This window comes from Sceloporus occidentalis, unplaced genomic scaffold, assembly GCF_023333645.1.
Source record: "Sceloporus occidentalis isolate IW3139 unplaced genomic scaffold, rSceOcc1.0.p SCAF_548, whole genome shotgun sequence".
Classification (NCBI taxonomy): domain Eukaryota; kingdom Metazoa; phylum Chordata; class Lepidosauria; order Squamata; family Phrynosomatidae; genus Sceloporus; species Sceloporus occidentalis.
In genome coordinates, this window is record NW_028317528.1 from 59,236 (window position 1) to 74,039 (window position 14,804).

At 43.7% G+C, this 14,804-nt stretch overlaps 1 protein-coding gene across 1 annotated transcript; it reads left to right on the forward strand.

Annotated features, from left to right (window-relative positions):
• The first annotated feature begins 742 nt into the window (after positions 1 to 742).
• On the forward strand, positions 743 to 10,415 carry LOC149271142 (carnitine O-palmitoyltransferase 1, liver isoform-like). Its single transcript, XM_089507580.1, has 18 exons — positions 743 to 883; positions 999 to 1,138; positions 1,381 to 1,552; positions 1,830 to 1,931; positions 2,040 to 2,177; positions 2,433 to 2,510; positions 2,705 to 2,812; positions 3,807 to 3,894; positions 5,605 to 5,800; positions 6,101 to 6,289; positions 6,504 to 6,609; positions 6,908 to 7,024; positions 7,362 to 7,526; positions 8,159 to 8,293; positions 8,929 to 9,081; positions 9,186 to 9,299; positions 10,075 to 10,167; positions 10,338 to 10,415. Exons 1-18 carry the CDS (start codon positions 743 to 745, stop codon positions 10,413 to 10,415), a joined length of 2,313 nt encoding a protein of 770 aa, XP_089363706.1.
• Positions 10,416 to 14,804: the final 4,389 nt, after the last annotated feature.

The window sequence follows — 14,804 nt, forward strand, 5'->3', positions numbered from 1 at the left end:
CTTAACAACACTTTGCTCACGACTTATACCATGTAGATCTCTTGACGGACCCCAACGTGGTCTCAAGTTGACGGCCGCTTACCGTCAGTGGTGAACCATATACATCGCAGAATATGAGATGTCTGGAGTTTAATTGTCGTTAATCTCGGTAACATTTGCAGTAGTATTCTACAGTACCTGCCCGTATCCACCCGGTGAGATCCCACACACGCCTTCAAGCCACGTGTTCCCCTCGGAGCCGTTTATTGACTTTATTCAGCTGACTCTTGTGTTTGGAATGCCTACCGAGCCTTGTCTGATGACTTTTTCCCTGCACACTTTCACCTTAAACTTTTAGCCCAGCACCACCTTTAAGAAACACAAAAAAGGCGGCTAGAATTCTGCCCATCCTAAAAAGAGAAAACGTGTAGGAAGGCTGGAATTCTCTCCTTTCTAAAGCGAGGAATGATCTAGAAAGGCAGGAATTCTCTCCATTCTAAAGCGAGGAATGATCTAGAAAGGCAGGAATTCTCTCCATTCTAAAGCGAGGAATGATCTAGAAAGGCTGGAATTCTCTCCATTCTAAAGCGAGGAATGATCTAGAAAGGCTGGAATTCTCTCCATCCTTAGAAGCAGTCTTTATGGTGTTCCCTGACTCCCACACAGCGGAGGTCTGCATCTGTACTGTATTAGACGCGTAAATTGCTTATTCTGAAAGCCCGTCTCTCGTTCTTCTCCAGCTTAACACACAACAGGAGTCAAAATGGCAGAAGCCCACCAGGCGGTGGCATTTCAGTTCACAGTCACTCCAGATGGCATTGATCTTCGTCTGAGCCATGAGGCACTGAAACAGGTCTACCTCTCAGGGCTACGTTCCTGGAAGAAGAAGATTGCTCGGCTCAGGGTAAGCGGAGACATTTTTATCCCCCCCCCCCCCCCCATATACACCAGACAACAAGAAATGTTGAGTACAAGCCTTGTTTTGTTTTTAAGTTGTATTTTATTTTATTTCCATATAGAACAGTTTTATTACTGGAGTTTATCCTGCTAGTCCTTCAAGCTGGCTTTTCGTCGTGATTGCTATCATGGGGACCATGTACGCCCGGGTGGATCCATCCATGGGAATGATTGGAAAGATCAAAGAACATCTTCCTGTGAAGTATGTAACTTTTTTGCCTTGGTGTCATCCATGTTTGTATTTTTAATGGGATACTATGTATCTGATGCCTTCTCTATAACACAGAAAAGGCGGACTTGATTGAATAAAAAAGCTCAGTATTTAAGGATTAGTCATCTATGGCCGGTCTAATGTTCTAGAGTTCAAGATGTCCTTTTCGTTGTTCTTCTGTGTTGTCTTACACTTTTCTCTGATGTTCTCCGCTGTGTCTCTTGTCTTTGCAGTGGCTATCTATCGCATCAGGGACAGAGCATCCTAAGTGCTCTGCTGTTTTCTACAGGCCTTTGGTTTGCGCTCATCATGACCATGAGATACATTCTGAAACAGCTCCTGTCCTACCACGGCTGGATGTACGAGCAGCACGGCAAGATGTCAGCCACCACCAAACTATGGCTGGTAAATACTTTAGATAGGATACTTAAGATTACTTTTTCTTTTGTATGTGTTTGGCATTCCATAACCCCGAGGGGTAATTAAAATGTAGTGGTAGTTGGTTGCACTCCTATTCAATTATTTTCTGAGGAACCATTCCAGACATGGTTTGGCAGAATTCTCCACTCCCTGAAGTTCAGAAAAATAGGTTAGATTTTGAATCACAACAAATAAAATACATTTACCAAAGTGAGTCACATGTTCATTAAAAATATATATATTTTCTGTCTCCTCTTTGCAGACGTTGGTAAAGATCTTCTCAGGTCGGAAACCCATGCTCTACAGTTACCAGGCGTCTCTTCCCCGTCTCCCTGTTCCAAAAATTAAGGATACAACGCAGAGGGTGGGTGTTCAGAGGCGCACCGGATCACCGTGTGTTGAGATAAATCTTATCTATACCAGTTGTTTATACAGGTTATGCTTTCCTATTTTATTTTGTTCTTTTAATTAGTACCTGGAGTCTGTTAGACCTCTGATGAATGATGAGGAGTTCAAGCGCATGACCGCATTGGCCAAGGATTTTGAAGTGAACCTGGCTCCTCGACTGCAGTGGTACCTGAAGCTGAAATCCTGGTGGGCGTCCAACTATGTAAGAACCCAGAATTTCTCTTTAACGCCAAATACAAGCCTGTGTAGCGTCCCGCTGGGAGGTCGCAATGCCCGGTAACATGGGCTCATTACCTTTTATACTTTAATACATCCTCTCATTTTCTTTCTTGGCTATGTTCCTCTAGTCTTAAAAAAAAATAAAAAAAAAATACCCATATACAATGTCGGGAAGAAGTGCTCTGTGTGCTTGTGTATATTTTTTAAAATGCAATAACTTCTATATTTCTTTTCGTAGGTGAGCGATTGGTGGGAAGAATATATTTACTTGTGTGGCCGGGGGCCCATAATGGTTAACAGCAACTATTATGCAATGGTAGGTATTATCACTAATATGCAGCCCCTCTCAGAAGTTTTGCTACAACTGTTTGGTATAGATGTTTTTATACATTAGTGTTACGGATTTGTCCTTTACTTTTTAACACAGCTGATATGCAGCAATTATAAGCGATTGTTTTAATTGTAGGTAATAGTTTTGGTTTTTTTTCCCCCCTCTAATTTTGGAAATAGGACTTTTTATACGTTACCCCAACGCCAATTCAAGCAGCCCGGGCAGGGAACACGGTCCACGCTATTCTGTTGTACCGCCGCAAACTCAGCCGCGAAGAGCTGAAACCGGTAAGAATACGTGTTTGTAGGTATTTATATATGTGATGTGTGTTAGAGTGTTTGCTTGCCGATTTTTATTTTTTATTTATTATTATTATTATTTTATTTTTTTTACCAGCTTCTCTGATGTTAAATCTATAACTAATTTTATAAAGAGAGATAGTGGGAGAAGTTACCCTTTGGTCCTGGTTTATGCACCTGAAAGCCAATGAATTTTATCAGCATATAAAATACAAATGTTTTGCTAGTTTAATACCTCTGCCCTACTTTGATGTGATGAAATCGATATATTTCTTAAAAGAATTGGGGCATAATAAAATGTATTTTGATGTACTTCCTTTGAAGATAAAAACAAGCTATTCTCGTACAGAAGAGATTATTTTGTAATATCCTAAAGTATATTTGGCAAATGACTTCACAGAAGCTGTGGGGAGCCATTTTTTCCCCCCCTGTTTTGGCGGTGTTCATACACGGACACCAGAAAAACAGAAGTTTTCTGGGAAAAAAAAATGATCTTCCTGTCAATTCTGTAAAAATATATACATAGACATATGAATATTACAAAATATCCTTTAACAAGAAGCGCGATGTTCATTAAGGTTTCTTGTGTAAAAGTTAATTAAGGTGCCTGGGACTTCTCCGCGTTAGGCTTCGGTGGCTTTTTTTCCCTAAGCAGTAGTGACTTATTGTGCTCTTTGGCGATGTTGCAGAACTATTATTCTGATGCCACTTGGGCAATAAATCTTAAATGGTTTGGCATAACCCCAGCATGTTGGTTGGCCGGGCTTCAGGGTGTCAACTTTTCGGTAGCACTCGGTTATACATACTCCTGATGCAGAACCTCCTTTTGGTAAATGTTAAGGTCATCGTTCAGAAGGGTTCAGCGGGTGGGATTTTGAGCTAGAACGTAATATCAATTCTTTTGCATTGTGTTATCTCCCCTCATGGATCTGTCCGCGATGCTTCTGTATGCTGCCTCCCCTACACTTATAACTGGGTACAGAGCAGGGTCCCAGGATCTATTATCCCGCTGTGCTCGTCCCAGTGGGAGCGCACCTTTAACACCACCCGCATACCCGGAGAGGAGACAGGTGAGTGGGCAGGCAAAAAAACAAGACTCGTCCCCCTCCGTCGACCTAACAAACACTAGAATCCTTATCTTTTGGTTTCTTCTGATTGGATTTCTGTGTGAAGCCGCCACGCTTTACGTTCTGCCCTTTCAGATTTAGAGCGCCCGGATACGGTCTCGACAACGCTCCTTTTCTCCTAGTATCCGTCTTTACATTTGATTTCCAGCTCGGTGGCTTCGGTGGCCTTAATATTCATATCGGGTAATTGAGTAATCTCTAAGGCAACAGGAAAAAAACTAGAACCTCCCCAAAAATTTTATGTTTCATATTACTCGATACTCATTATATATTATATAAAAAATGGGAGTTTCAGTCCCCTCCGCACTCCCCCCCCCCCCCCCACAAAAACCAATACCAGTAAAGCTCTGAATCTGTTGTGCAGAACATAAAGGTGGTTAGACTAGCAGCCTGAGCTCCGGGGAGTGAAGGTTTGTTTGTCTGGATCTGCTTGTGTGAGCAAAGGCTTATTTAAATGCATAGAAACTTAACATGTTAACTTTTAAATAATCTGTTTGAGCCGGTGGGGCGTCTTTATTGATTACTGTGTTCTCTTTACCTCCCTTTTTTCCCCCTTTTCATCTCGCTTTCGTTTTATTTGTTTTGTTCTTTTGTGTTTGTTTGGTACTTTGTGGCACCCCCACTCATTACCCCCCCCATGCACATTACCGGACCCACGCATGTTCCTCCTGATCCAACATGCTTCTTTTATTAATGTTGGCGTGTGTCCTGCACCTAACCACCTGTGGCACATTGTTTCCGCTCTTCCTTCTCGTCTCCCCCTCGCCCTCCATCTTTACTTCTTTTCGTACATGTCGGTCTGTGGCTCCCATATCCCTCTCTACACAGCTGATGATCCAAGATTGTTTGCCAATGTGCTCAGCTCAGTTCGAGCGCATGTTTAGCACAGCTCGCATTCCAGGAATGGAAACAGGTAGGAACTGTCCTGAACACTCCTAGCGTCTAACCGCCTGTCGCACCTCGCAGCGCCCTTTCAAGCAGATTCTGTCCGACTACCCCTCCGCAATCTGTCATCTACACCATGCAGCTTGCGTATTCCAACGCGCAGATCTAACTGCTTTGAGCCACACGTATTGTTATTTTCCAGGCTTATTCGATTTTTAATAGTTTGTGTGGGCTAAAAAAATAAGAAAAATGTAACTTACAAGGACCCTTTCTTGCTTGAAAGAGGTTTGCTGTTTATTTGTGCTAACACTGTTTGAGAAGCTCTAACACCATCTAACTGCACCCCGAGTGCACAGAGAATCACCTTCGCTGTCCTTCTGATCGCTCACGTTTCTCTGTCACTAAACACGTATCATGAGCTCCATTACCTTCTGTTGGTAGCACATATTCCAACTTAAACTGTAAGCTCTTGCGGACGGAACAGGAGGGGTGCTGGGCTTCTCTTCTGTAACAATAATAAAAATCTCCTTCTCATATGTGCTTTTACAGACACGGACACACATTCACTCACACGGACACACATTCACTCACACGGACACACATTCACTCACACGGACACACATTCACTCACACGGACACACATTTACTCGGACTCACACACACACACATTCTCGCACACTCACCCCTTTATGTCTTGGACACTGTTGTGACTCTAAGGTTTTTTTCTAATGTTTTTCACATTTCTTGCACGTGGCATTGCGAGCGCAGATACAATCCATCACTACACGGACAGCAAACACATTGTGGTGTATCACAAGGGCCGCTTCTTTAGAGTGTGGGTGTATCACGGCGGACGCATGCTCAACCCTAAGGAACTTGAGGCCCAATTTCAGCACATCTTGGATGACACAAGTCCACCTCAACCTGGGGAAGAGAAACTGGCTGCTCTAACTGCCGGAGACAGGTACGTAGGGGATCTCTGCGATGGGCATCTTCTGCAGGACCATCATTTCCAAAGGGCTTCTGCCTGTCTCACTAACCAATGTTAGGTCCCCCAGCCGCCCGCTTTCTCTCTGAAGAACGTCTTCACATGTTAGGTCATCATTACTGTTTTTTTACACTATTGATTAAATAATGTCAAGTTTATTGGTTATGGGTCTACTTTAATATATTATTATTAATAATTATTATAGTATATAATATGTATTTTCCCCAGTGAGTAGCTTTTGTAGTTTTCATGTCTTTTTTTTTTTATTTATTGAAGGACCACTTGGGCCAAAGCTCGCAAAGCTTATTTCCGGAGTGGAAAGAACTTACAGTCCCTGGATCTGGTGGAGAAAGCTGCTTTCTTTGTCACTTTAGACGAAGATGAACAGGGGCTTCGGTCCGAGGATCCCGTGAAATCTTTGGACGCCTATGCGAAATCTCTTCTGCATGGAAAATGCTACGACAGGTCAGAAGAGGTCAAATAATAGGGTATTAGCTGATTAGCTTCCCCCTTTTAAGAGAAAAAGGTTGGTGTGTTCTGGGTTGGATTCAGGGCAGACATTATGACTCCGTATAATTGTACTGGAATTTGCCCTTGAAATTTACAGGCGTCGTTGCTTTAGTATCAGAATTTGCGCGGGATCCTACAATTAACATTTCCATTTTCTCTAATCCCTTAGGTGGTTTGACAAATCCTTCACTTTCATTGTGTTCAAGAACGGAAAGGTGGGATTGAACGCTGAGCATTCATGGGCCGATGCTCCTATTATCGGACATTTGTGGGAGGTAATGAAAAGAAAATTTACTTGTTTATCGGTACAAACACACACTGCCTATTGTGGCCTGGTTTCTCCTTTAAACAGTTTTGTCAGTTTTGGCCAGTTTGATCCATTGTACGTAGTCTTTTCGTTTTAAGTTCTGTTTTTATGGTGCTTTGGTGATTAGATGACTCTTGTAGGGTAAAATGAGCTCATAATTGTCTAGCGCACTTTATGTGCTTCTACCTTCTCATATGCTGTTGGAGTTCTCCATGATGTATATATATCGGCTTTGAAATATCCCCCCTCTTTGTTATCGGTCACAGTCTATGCTGGCCACCGACTGCTTTCAGCTTGGCTATAATGAAGATGGACACTGCAAGGGTCAGGCCGACTCGACGTTGCCTGTGCCGCAGAGGATGCAGTGGGAGATCTCCCCCGAGGTAAAGCTATTATCACGAGAGAATGCCTCCTTCGGTACGTGCGTGGTGCCCCCCCAGGAAGCCTAGACCAGCGATGAAAGTATTAAAGGTTAATGCTTAAGAAACCAGAGACCGTGGGACACAGAAGCACTATGTGTGGCTTTAAAGTGCTAAGGTTGTTTCGGTTTGGGGAGGAAACTCAATGTTATGCTGGTCACCGGAGTGAGATTAAGTAATCGTAAATAATAATATTATCGCTCAATGCTGTTCTCCCACGTTGTGTGTATGTGGCATGGTTTTAAGGTGTTGTGGTAGAGCTGTGATGATAAATTTCTTTTTGTTGTGGGTCCTTTCACAGTGCCAGGAGGTCATCCACGGTTCCCTGAGCGTAGCCGAGGCTTTGGCAAACGACGTGGATTTCCATACTTTCCCCTTTAAAGAATTCGGCAAAGGTTTGATAAAGAAATGCAAAACCAGTCCCGATGCCTTCATCCAAATTGCCCTTCAGCTTGCTCACTACAGGGTAAGACGCTATTAGTGATCCGTTTAGCTGCTCGCACCCTCTTCACCTTCACCGCCTTTCTTTGCGAAAGGTATATCCTTATACAGTGTATCGTTTTACATCTAGATTGCAAAGACCTGGGTGCCACTTGGTAAAATAGGTATCAAGCATGTCACAAGGCGGATCTAATCAGCAACCAAGCTATGCTTCTCAACGGCCGACTTGCCACTAACATGCCTGATTTTTTTTCATGGTATTAACCGCCGGGTTCACTTTACAGATTTACATGTTCTGTGAACTCCTCAAAACCAGTAAAACGTGGACCGGCTTGTGTTGCTCACTTTGTGAAACGGTCTTTCCCAAGTCATGCTTTACTCTGACAGCCGGAAAAGTGTGACCGTGAATAGTATGTCTTGTGACACAAAGTGCTGCATGAAGCGTAACCTGAGCTCCTGTCTCTGATATTTTATTTTGCTCTTCATCCATACAATTACGCAATCACTGAATCGCTCTGGTGATAATTCATGTGCTGAGCAATTGCATAAATTGAATTGTTGCTAGAACACATGATTACATATTATTATTATTATTATTATTACTAAAATTAGCACCCTGTTTTTTTTTCTAATAGTTTTTTTTTTTTTATCTTTTAGGACAAAGGAAAGTTCTGCTTGACATATGAGGCGTCAATGACCAGACTCTTCCGAGAAGGAAGAACAGAAACCGTGCGTTCATGTACTGTTGAATCCTCAAACTTTGTCAAGTCAATGGTGGATCCATCTCAAACGGTAAATTCCATATTTCATCTGGGAGCACTTCGGTTACTGAGCGCACCTCATCAGGCTACAAAGCTTCGAGCTACGATTGTAAAGGACCAGTTTGGCCCTCTGATCAACACGGATTGTTGCATGTGTTCTTTTGCTACTTATGTCGTTATGCTTCTTCTAGATATATTTACTGAAAGCCGGTGTACTTAGGTACGCTTCCTGCACATGCACTTTAGTGCTCACGTTGAAGTCGACATCTGCGTTTGGCAGGCATACATGGGATTGATTGCCGCTTCTCCTGTACATTTCAGTGGAAGCTTAGCTCCCATTCACTACGGTTGGAGTGCATATGCAGGAAGCATACTTAAGTACACTTCCTGCTTCCAGGAGAGGAAGCCAGAGAGAGGAAGAACGTGGCACAGAAGTTTTATTTTCTAATAACTAAACAATACAGGCAAAATGAGACTTGAGAGCGTTCCGGAGTTAAGTGAGGTATAGGTTGTTATTATGCCTGTTATATACGGGCTGTCAATGATCTTTCATTTAAGAAAACATAGAATTGCTATATTAACTCTCACTATGCCAGGTTTGATACAGTATGTATGTTTCTGCACTGAATTCCAACTGGAAACTCTCTTCCTCTCCTACATTCACAGAACGAGGAAAGGTTGAAACTTTTCAGACTAGCAGCAGAAAAGCACCAGATGCTTTACCGTAACGCCATGACCGGAGCTGGAATCGATCGGCATCTCTTCTGCCTTTACGTTGTATCAAAATATGTCGGTGTGGATTCTCCTTTCTTAAAAGAGGTAGAGCATTGCGTCGAGTCATAGTCATAGCTCGCCTAATTTGTTCTTATGCGTGTTTCCTTTCCATTTAGTTAGTATTCAGTACGGATGTTTCTTTTATTTAGGTGCTATCCGAGCCTTGGCGGCTCTCAACCAGCCAGACACCTATTCAGCAAGTAGAGCTCTTTGATTTGGTAAACCATCCAGAGTATGTCTCGTGTGGAGGCGGCTTTGGACCTGTAAGTAAAACTTAAAGGGTTTTTTTTTTTTATTTTAACCAAATCCTATATATATATATATTTTTTACTTATTTTCTTCATTTTGCGTACCTGTGTGAGATGATAATGCCACAAAAGAGATGGCGCTTCTCACCCGTTTTACACTGGGTAACAGAACAGGGCTGTGGAGGGCCACACGTTTACCAAAACAGAGGGTTTTTTTTAACCCCTTCAGTCCCCTATGGACGTACGGGTACGTCCAAAAACGCATCCCAAGAATCCCCTATGGACGTAACGGTACGTCCTGCCCTTCTTGACACATCCCTGCCGCTACACAGGAGATCATGCTGCCGTTTGACAGCCTGGACTCCCCCCTGACAGCAGAAGCCGTTTTTGCTGCCCGACCTCTTGTAATAGCTTCCCGGAAAACTGTTAAATTTTTAAACGCTGCTCGCGCGATCGGGCATTCCCTTCCGGGTTGCGTCACTGCTGACGTCTTGGGTCACAGTATCTACCTCTTACCCTCAGACCTCCAACTCGATGGCATCCATTGTCATGAGCATGAGTTTAGAAGACGTGGTCTGGGGTAGAGAGCCAATGAAAATAATGTATTTTAGGACGTTCTGTTTCGTTTGCAAAGTGTTGTAAGTGTAATAATCAAATTATAGCTTGAGTCATAATAGCGTCTGGACTTCTTACCTTCTCTGTTTTCCGCATGTGCTCATATTTACAAACGGCTTCCAGGAAGCCCCCCGTTCGGACAGCCAGATGTTCTACCTCTTTCCTGTTTTTCCAGGTGGCCGATGATGGATATGGCGTTTCGTACATTATCGTCGGTGAAAATCTTATCAACTTTCACGTGTCCTGCAAGTTCTCCAGCCACGAGACGGTGAGTGCCTTGGATCTTTTCCAGGGAATGTCCTCTATATGGCCATTAAAAAACAGAACTCAACTTTATACATAAAATATCACGTTACGTTAGAGGAAATGTATTATTCTTAAGAATTGTTCATAAGTTTGTACACTTTCAGACTGATCCGCACTTTCTGCCGTCCGCAGGATTCTCACCGCTTTGGGGAAAACATCCGCGGGGCTCTCCTGGATATTTTGGCCTTGTTCAACCTCAAGAGCACCTAAAACGCGGAGGCTTCCCCTTACGCCGATCTCCGTACGACCCAGGAGCGATACAGGGCTCATTCTCTCAACAGGAACACACACTGGACTCGAAAGCCTGTCTTACAGGCGGATTCATTCATGAATCACAACCACGTCATCCCAATCCCAACCACGTACAATCCCGCAGTTACGGAGAGCTTGTTTTCAGACGAGAGGACTGGCTCTAAGAATTCAGACAGACCGCTGGTTCGCAGGCACGCGTGTTGCCCGTAAGAGAGGCGCACGAATACGTTGATCGGAGAGCTGAGGATTGCCATTTGTGCGTCTCGTGCCTTACATGCTTGTGGGGAACGTTTGTTTTTTGTGCTTCTAGTGACGTATGCAGCAGAGCAATGCAATTTTTTTCTATACATTTTGATACTTGCCAAATCGCAGCGATCCTTCGCGTTGCACTGGTCAATTTCACAGCAATTCTGATTTTTCAATATATATATTTTTTTTTTCTGGCTTTGATTAACCCTGTGAACGCCAGCAGGCTGAAGAACGCCCGCTGGGTTAATTATCACTTCTAGGCTGCAGCTCTGCCTCTGTTTGCTGCTCCTCTGTTGTAACGTTGCCAGAGCGGCTCCTTAAGATCCTATTCTTTAGCATTAGCCGGAAGGGCTTTCTTAACCCTTTAAGGGTACTCCCTCGATAGGTTTGCATTTCCCACCCCTTTTAGTCACTCAGATGGTTAAACCTCCGTCGTTCAGTTCATTACCAACCTACAGACCGCAAACACGTTGGAGTTTTGGTGGTTTTTTTGTATTCTTTCAATATATTTGCTTCTTTAAGTGTCACTACTTTTTAACCCTTTCATTTCACGGCGTTAACATATTTTTCAGCACCCTAAATATCAAATTTCCTACGTTCGAAATGAACAACATACTCTTTAAATTAAAACAGGGCTGCACTTAGACAATCAATATAATCGCATGCACAAATATATTGTTTTTCCTTCTTGTTTTTTCTTCACGCCGATAAGTAGCTGGGAAGGGACTTTTGACATCATGGGTTACGGTGAACGTTTTCTAATCCAAAGCCAACTCGAGGACATGCGCAATGTTCACCGGACACTTTGAACAAACCCCCCCCCCCCTTTAAAAAGAAATTGCTGTGTTTGCAATGGCGAGTTTGACTCCCGTGGACTGCGAAACCCGACACAGGGACAGCATAGAAGAATTCAAACGTTCTAAACTCCCTGTGTGTTTCTGGTTGCGTTTTAGTTTTATTTTATGTTCCCGTTACCGTTATGTTTTTGAATACATTGCATCTTGGCATGCGTCGTACCAAACCCTTCCCTCTTTAAGCTTAAATATATGTTTTCAGCTGAATAATCCAAAATATGGACGATAATACTGGTGCGTGTCGGTTGTACGGAAGGTTTTTTGATTACAGAGGCTGTCTCTTTGGGCAAGAGCGACCAAACTGTTATAATTTTCAGATCTCCAGACAGTCACAAGAGTATTTGGGTCCCAAGGTGGCCGAAGTCTACTTAAAGGGACTCCCACTCCCATCGTGCACTGCAGCAAGGGTTTAAGCAGCCTTGGTTTGCATGTCTTTAAGCTCTCTGTACTTTCTTGACGGTCCCTTTAATGCCAGATATCGTTATAATATTGGCGAATAACGTGCCTAAAGCAGCGCCGTGCCACGTGAAGAATGGGATTGCAGTATTAGATACCTGCTTGTGGGACATTAAATGTGACCTGATTAACCCTTCCTTATCCTTTACATCTGAGAGTCAGGAAAATTGTTTCTTTTTTACATGCTTGAAAAAGGGGAAAAAAGTGTTTGTTAATTTCTTGTTTGTTCGGCTTTTTTTTATTGTTGTTATGGTTAATATGCTTTCGGTGTCGCTTGCATTTCTTTTGTTGTTGAGAAATTGTTTGTAATATTTTTTTTGTTTTTGCCATCATCAATGCAATTTCAACTCGGGAAGACTTGAGGGCAATTAAAAGCCAATATTGGAAAACCTGAAAGACTGGTCCTACGTGTTTTTTACTCCTATGCTCATAAAAAAACACCCTTTAAAGGGACACTGCCTTGTGCCAGGGACCCCCCTGAATAATGAATGCATAGGTAAGGGGATACCACTTACATTTAAAGGGACCTCTCGGCTATCATACGCATTAATGTGTACAGGATGGCCGGAGTGTCCCTTTAAACTTTAAAATACAGCTACTTCCATCTAACGATTCAAGGAGCTGGCGGGGGGGGGGGGTTGGGGCAGATGAGGGGTTTTGCAGAATACCCCCAGGCAATTCTGAGGGGGACACCATGAAAATTTAAAGGGACTTCTCCGCTATCATATGCATTACAACCGGATTAAACCAACGAAGCCCTTCTAGCTTCTCGTCTGCATTCATAGTCCTGTTGACATTAAGAAGGAAAGATGGGAACGCGTCAGACATTTGTAACAATTTGTAGCCTGCGCTATAATGATGTTAGACCAGTTCCAGCGGACTATTTGATTAGCAGATCGGATAATACCCTCATTAGGCTCTGGCAGGAAAGCCTCCGGTTCACCGAATCGACCAAATGACGTGTGTTTTGCGCTTCCACTTCCTGGGTGTCTCGGTTGTCGATCGCGTCTCGAGTTATTACCCGACCCCTCCGCCTTGCGAAGCCGTAGTTTCGGAGGCTCGGAGCGCTCTATTACCCGAAAAACCAGGGAACAGAGAAAAGGAGGAGTCAGGGGGAAGACGGCAAACAGCACAGATTGGAGACAGATGGATGGCTGAGCGTCACAGATGGAAATGATTTCATGTTCCTTGTAGAGATGCAATTCTGCCAAATAGTGAAAAACACGGCCTGGATGTGTGCGTGTGTCTATATATATATATATATATATATATATATATATATATATGTGTGTGTGTGTATATGTATACATGTATGATATATATGTGCGCGTGTGTGTGTATATGAATGTGTGTTTGTGTGTGAACGTAAATGAGTGTATGTGTAAGTATTTGAATGTGTGTGTGTGTGTATGTATATGAATGTGTGTATGTGTATATAGCCACACTCTTAGGTACCCTTCCCAAGTTCTTTACTGTTGTAGGCACAGGATGAGGTTCCTATTGCTGGAGCTTGGTTCTTCATTACAGACATCTACCAGAGCTACAGCAGTCTCCTGCTGATGGTTGATGATGTCATAGCAGGCCATTGGGGTCAAGGGGGGCTGCGAGAGATGTCTGTGCCAGGGGACACCTTGACCTTATGCCCATTGTGCATAAGGGGTCTATCGTGACCTCCACAAATACCTAAGATGTGTCTATAGTACCGCAGCGTGGGTCGGATCAGCTGTTTCTGTACTGTACATCATAGATACCATACCTCCCAGTATAAATGGACAGGACGCTTTTCTTTTATGGGTGTGGTTTCATGTGACCTTTCAAAAGCAACGCATGTGAATTGTGTACTTTTATCGTTGACACAAAGACTTCCTGCTGTTTCTATACACATTATCGGGGCTTTTAGGGCTGTAGAACCCTGCAATACCCTCATACCCAGCAAACATTCTGAGCTCCTAGAAAAGAGGGGCATCAGGGGAGGAAAAAGGGACATATATATATATATATATGTAGGGCCGTCGCTCCTAAAGTGGTATACTTGGGAGTTATGCAGCTACCTGCATATGCGATTATATATATATATATTGAAACAATTATTGAATAAAGTGTATATGAGGCTCTGTGTTACATTGTCGGCGGCTTATGTCTCCAGGAGGAATAATTACATGTTATTAAATGGCTGGGTGATAATTACCAGCTCTGTGACCTCTGTTACGAGGTAACTCCTGGGGTCTGCCCAGTGGGTTCCCTTTAAATGGTTGGCAAAAACCGTTAACTCAGACATGGCATTTGTGGGCTGGACTGTCCCCACCCCATGTCACATATTGGCCAATGGCAGCCTCATAGTCCATTCCATACGCCCAATAGAGAAGCAGTCCTAGGTGGAGGCGTCGCAGGCGCAGATTAATACACTGAGTTGGAAAAGTGACGTCATTTCCCAGTCACACACCCTGTGGAACCGACCTCCCTTCGCGCGACTGACAGACAGGGAGCTTAGCCAATGAGCGAAGGGACACGACAAGTCCTGTCCAATGGTCAGAGAGCGAGGGTGGCAGCGGCGCTCGCGGCGGATTTCCTGCTGCTCTCCGGGTCCCTTCCCTGCTGCAGGCTCGAGTCCTCGTACCGTATTTTCACCCATTCTATCGCTGGCCGCGGGGTGTCGCGCTTCCGCTGTTCCCCACCGGTATTTTTTGGACCCTGTCACGTTTTCCCTCCCTATCCTCTTTTTGCCCCCCTAGCCAGAAGTAGTGCCCCCGCCCAGGCTGCTGCACGGTGAGCGCTCTCAGCAGGGAAG

Coding starts and splice junctions, on each gene's coding strand:
- LOC149271142 (XM_089507580.1), top strand. CDS start 743: ATGGCAGAAGCCCACCAGGCGGTGGCATTTCAGTTCACAGTCACTCCA. Junction 9,082..9,185: donor ATTCTCCTTTCTTAAAAGAG/GTAGAGCATTGC, acceptor TCTTTTATTTAG/GTGCTATCCGAGCCTTGGCG. Junction 10,168..10,337: donor AGTTCTCCAGCCACGAGACG/GTGAGTGCCTTG, acceptor TGCCGTCCGCAG/GATTCTCACCGCTTTGGGGA.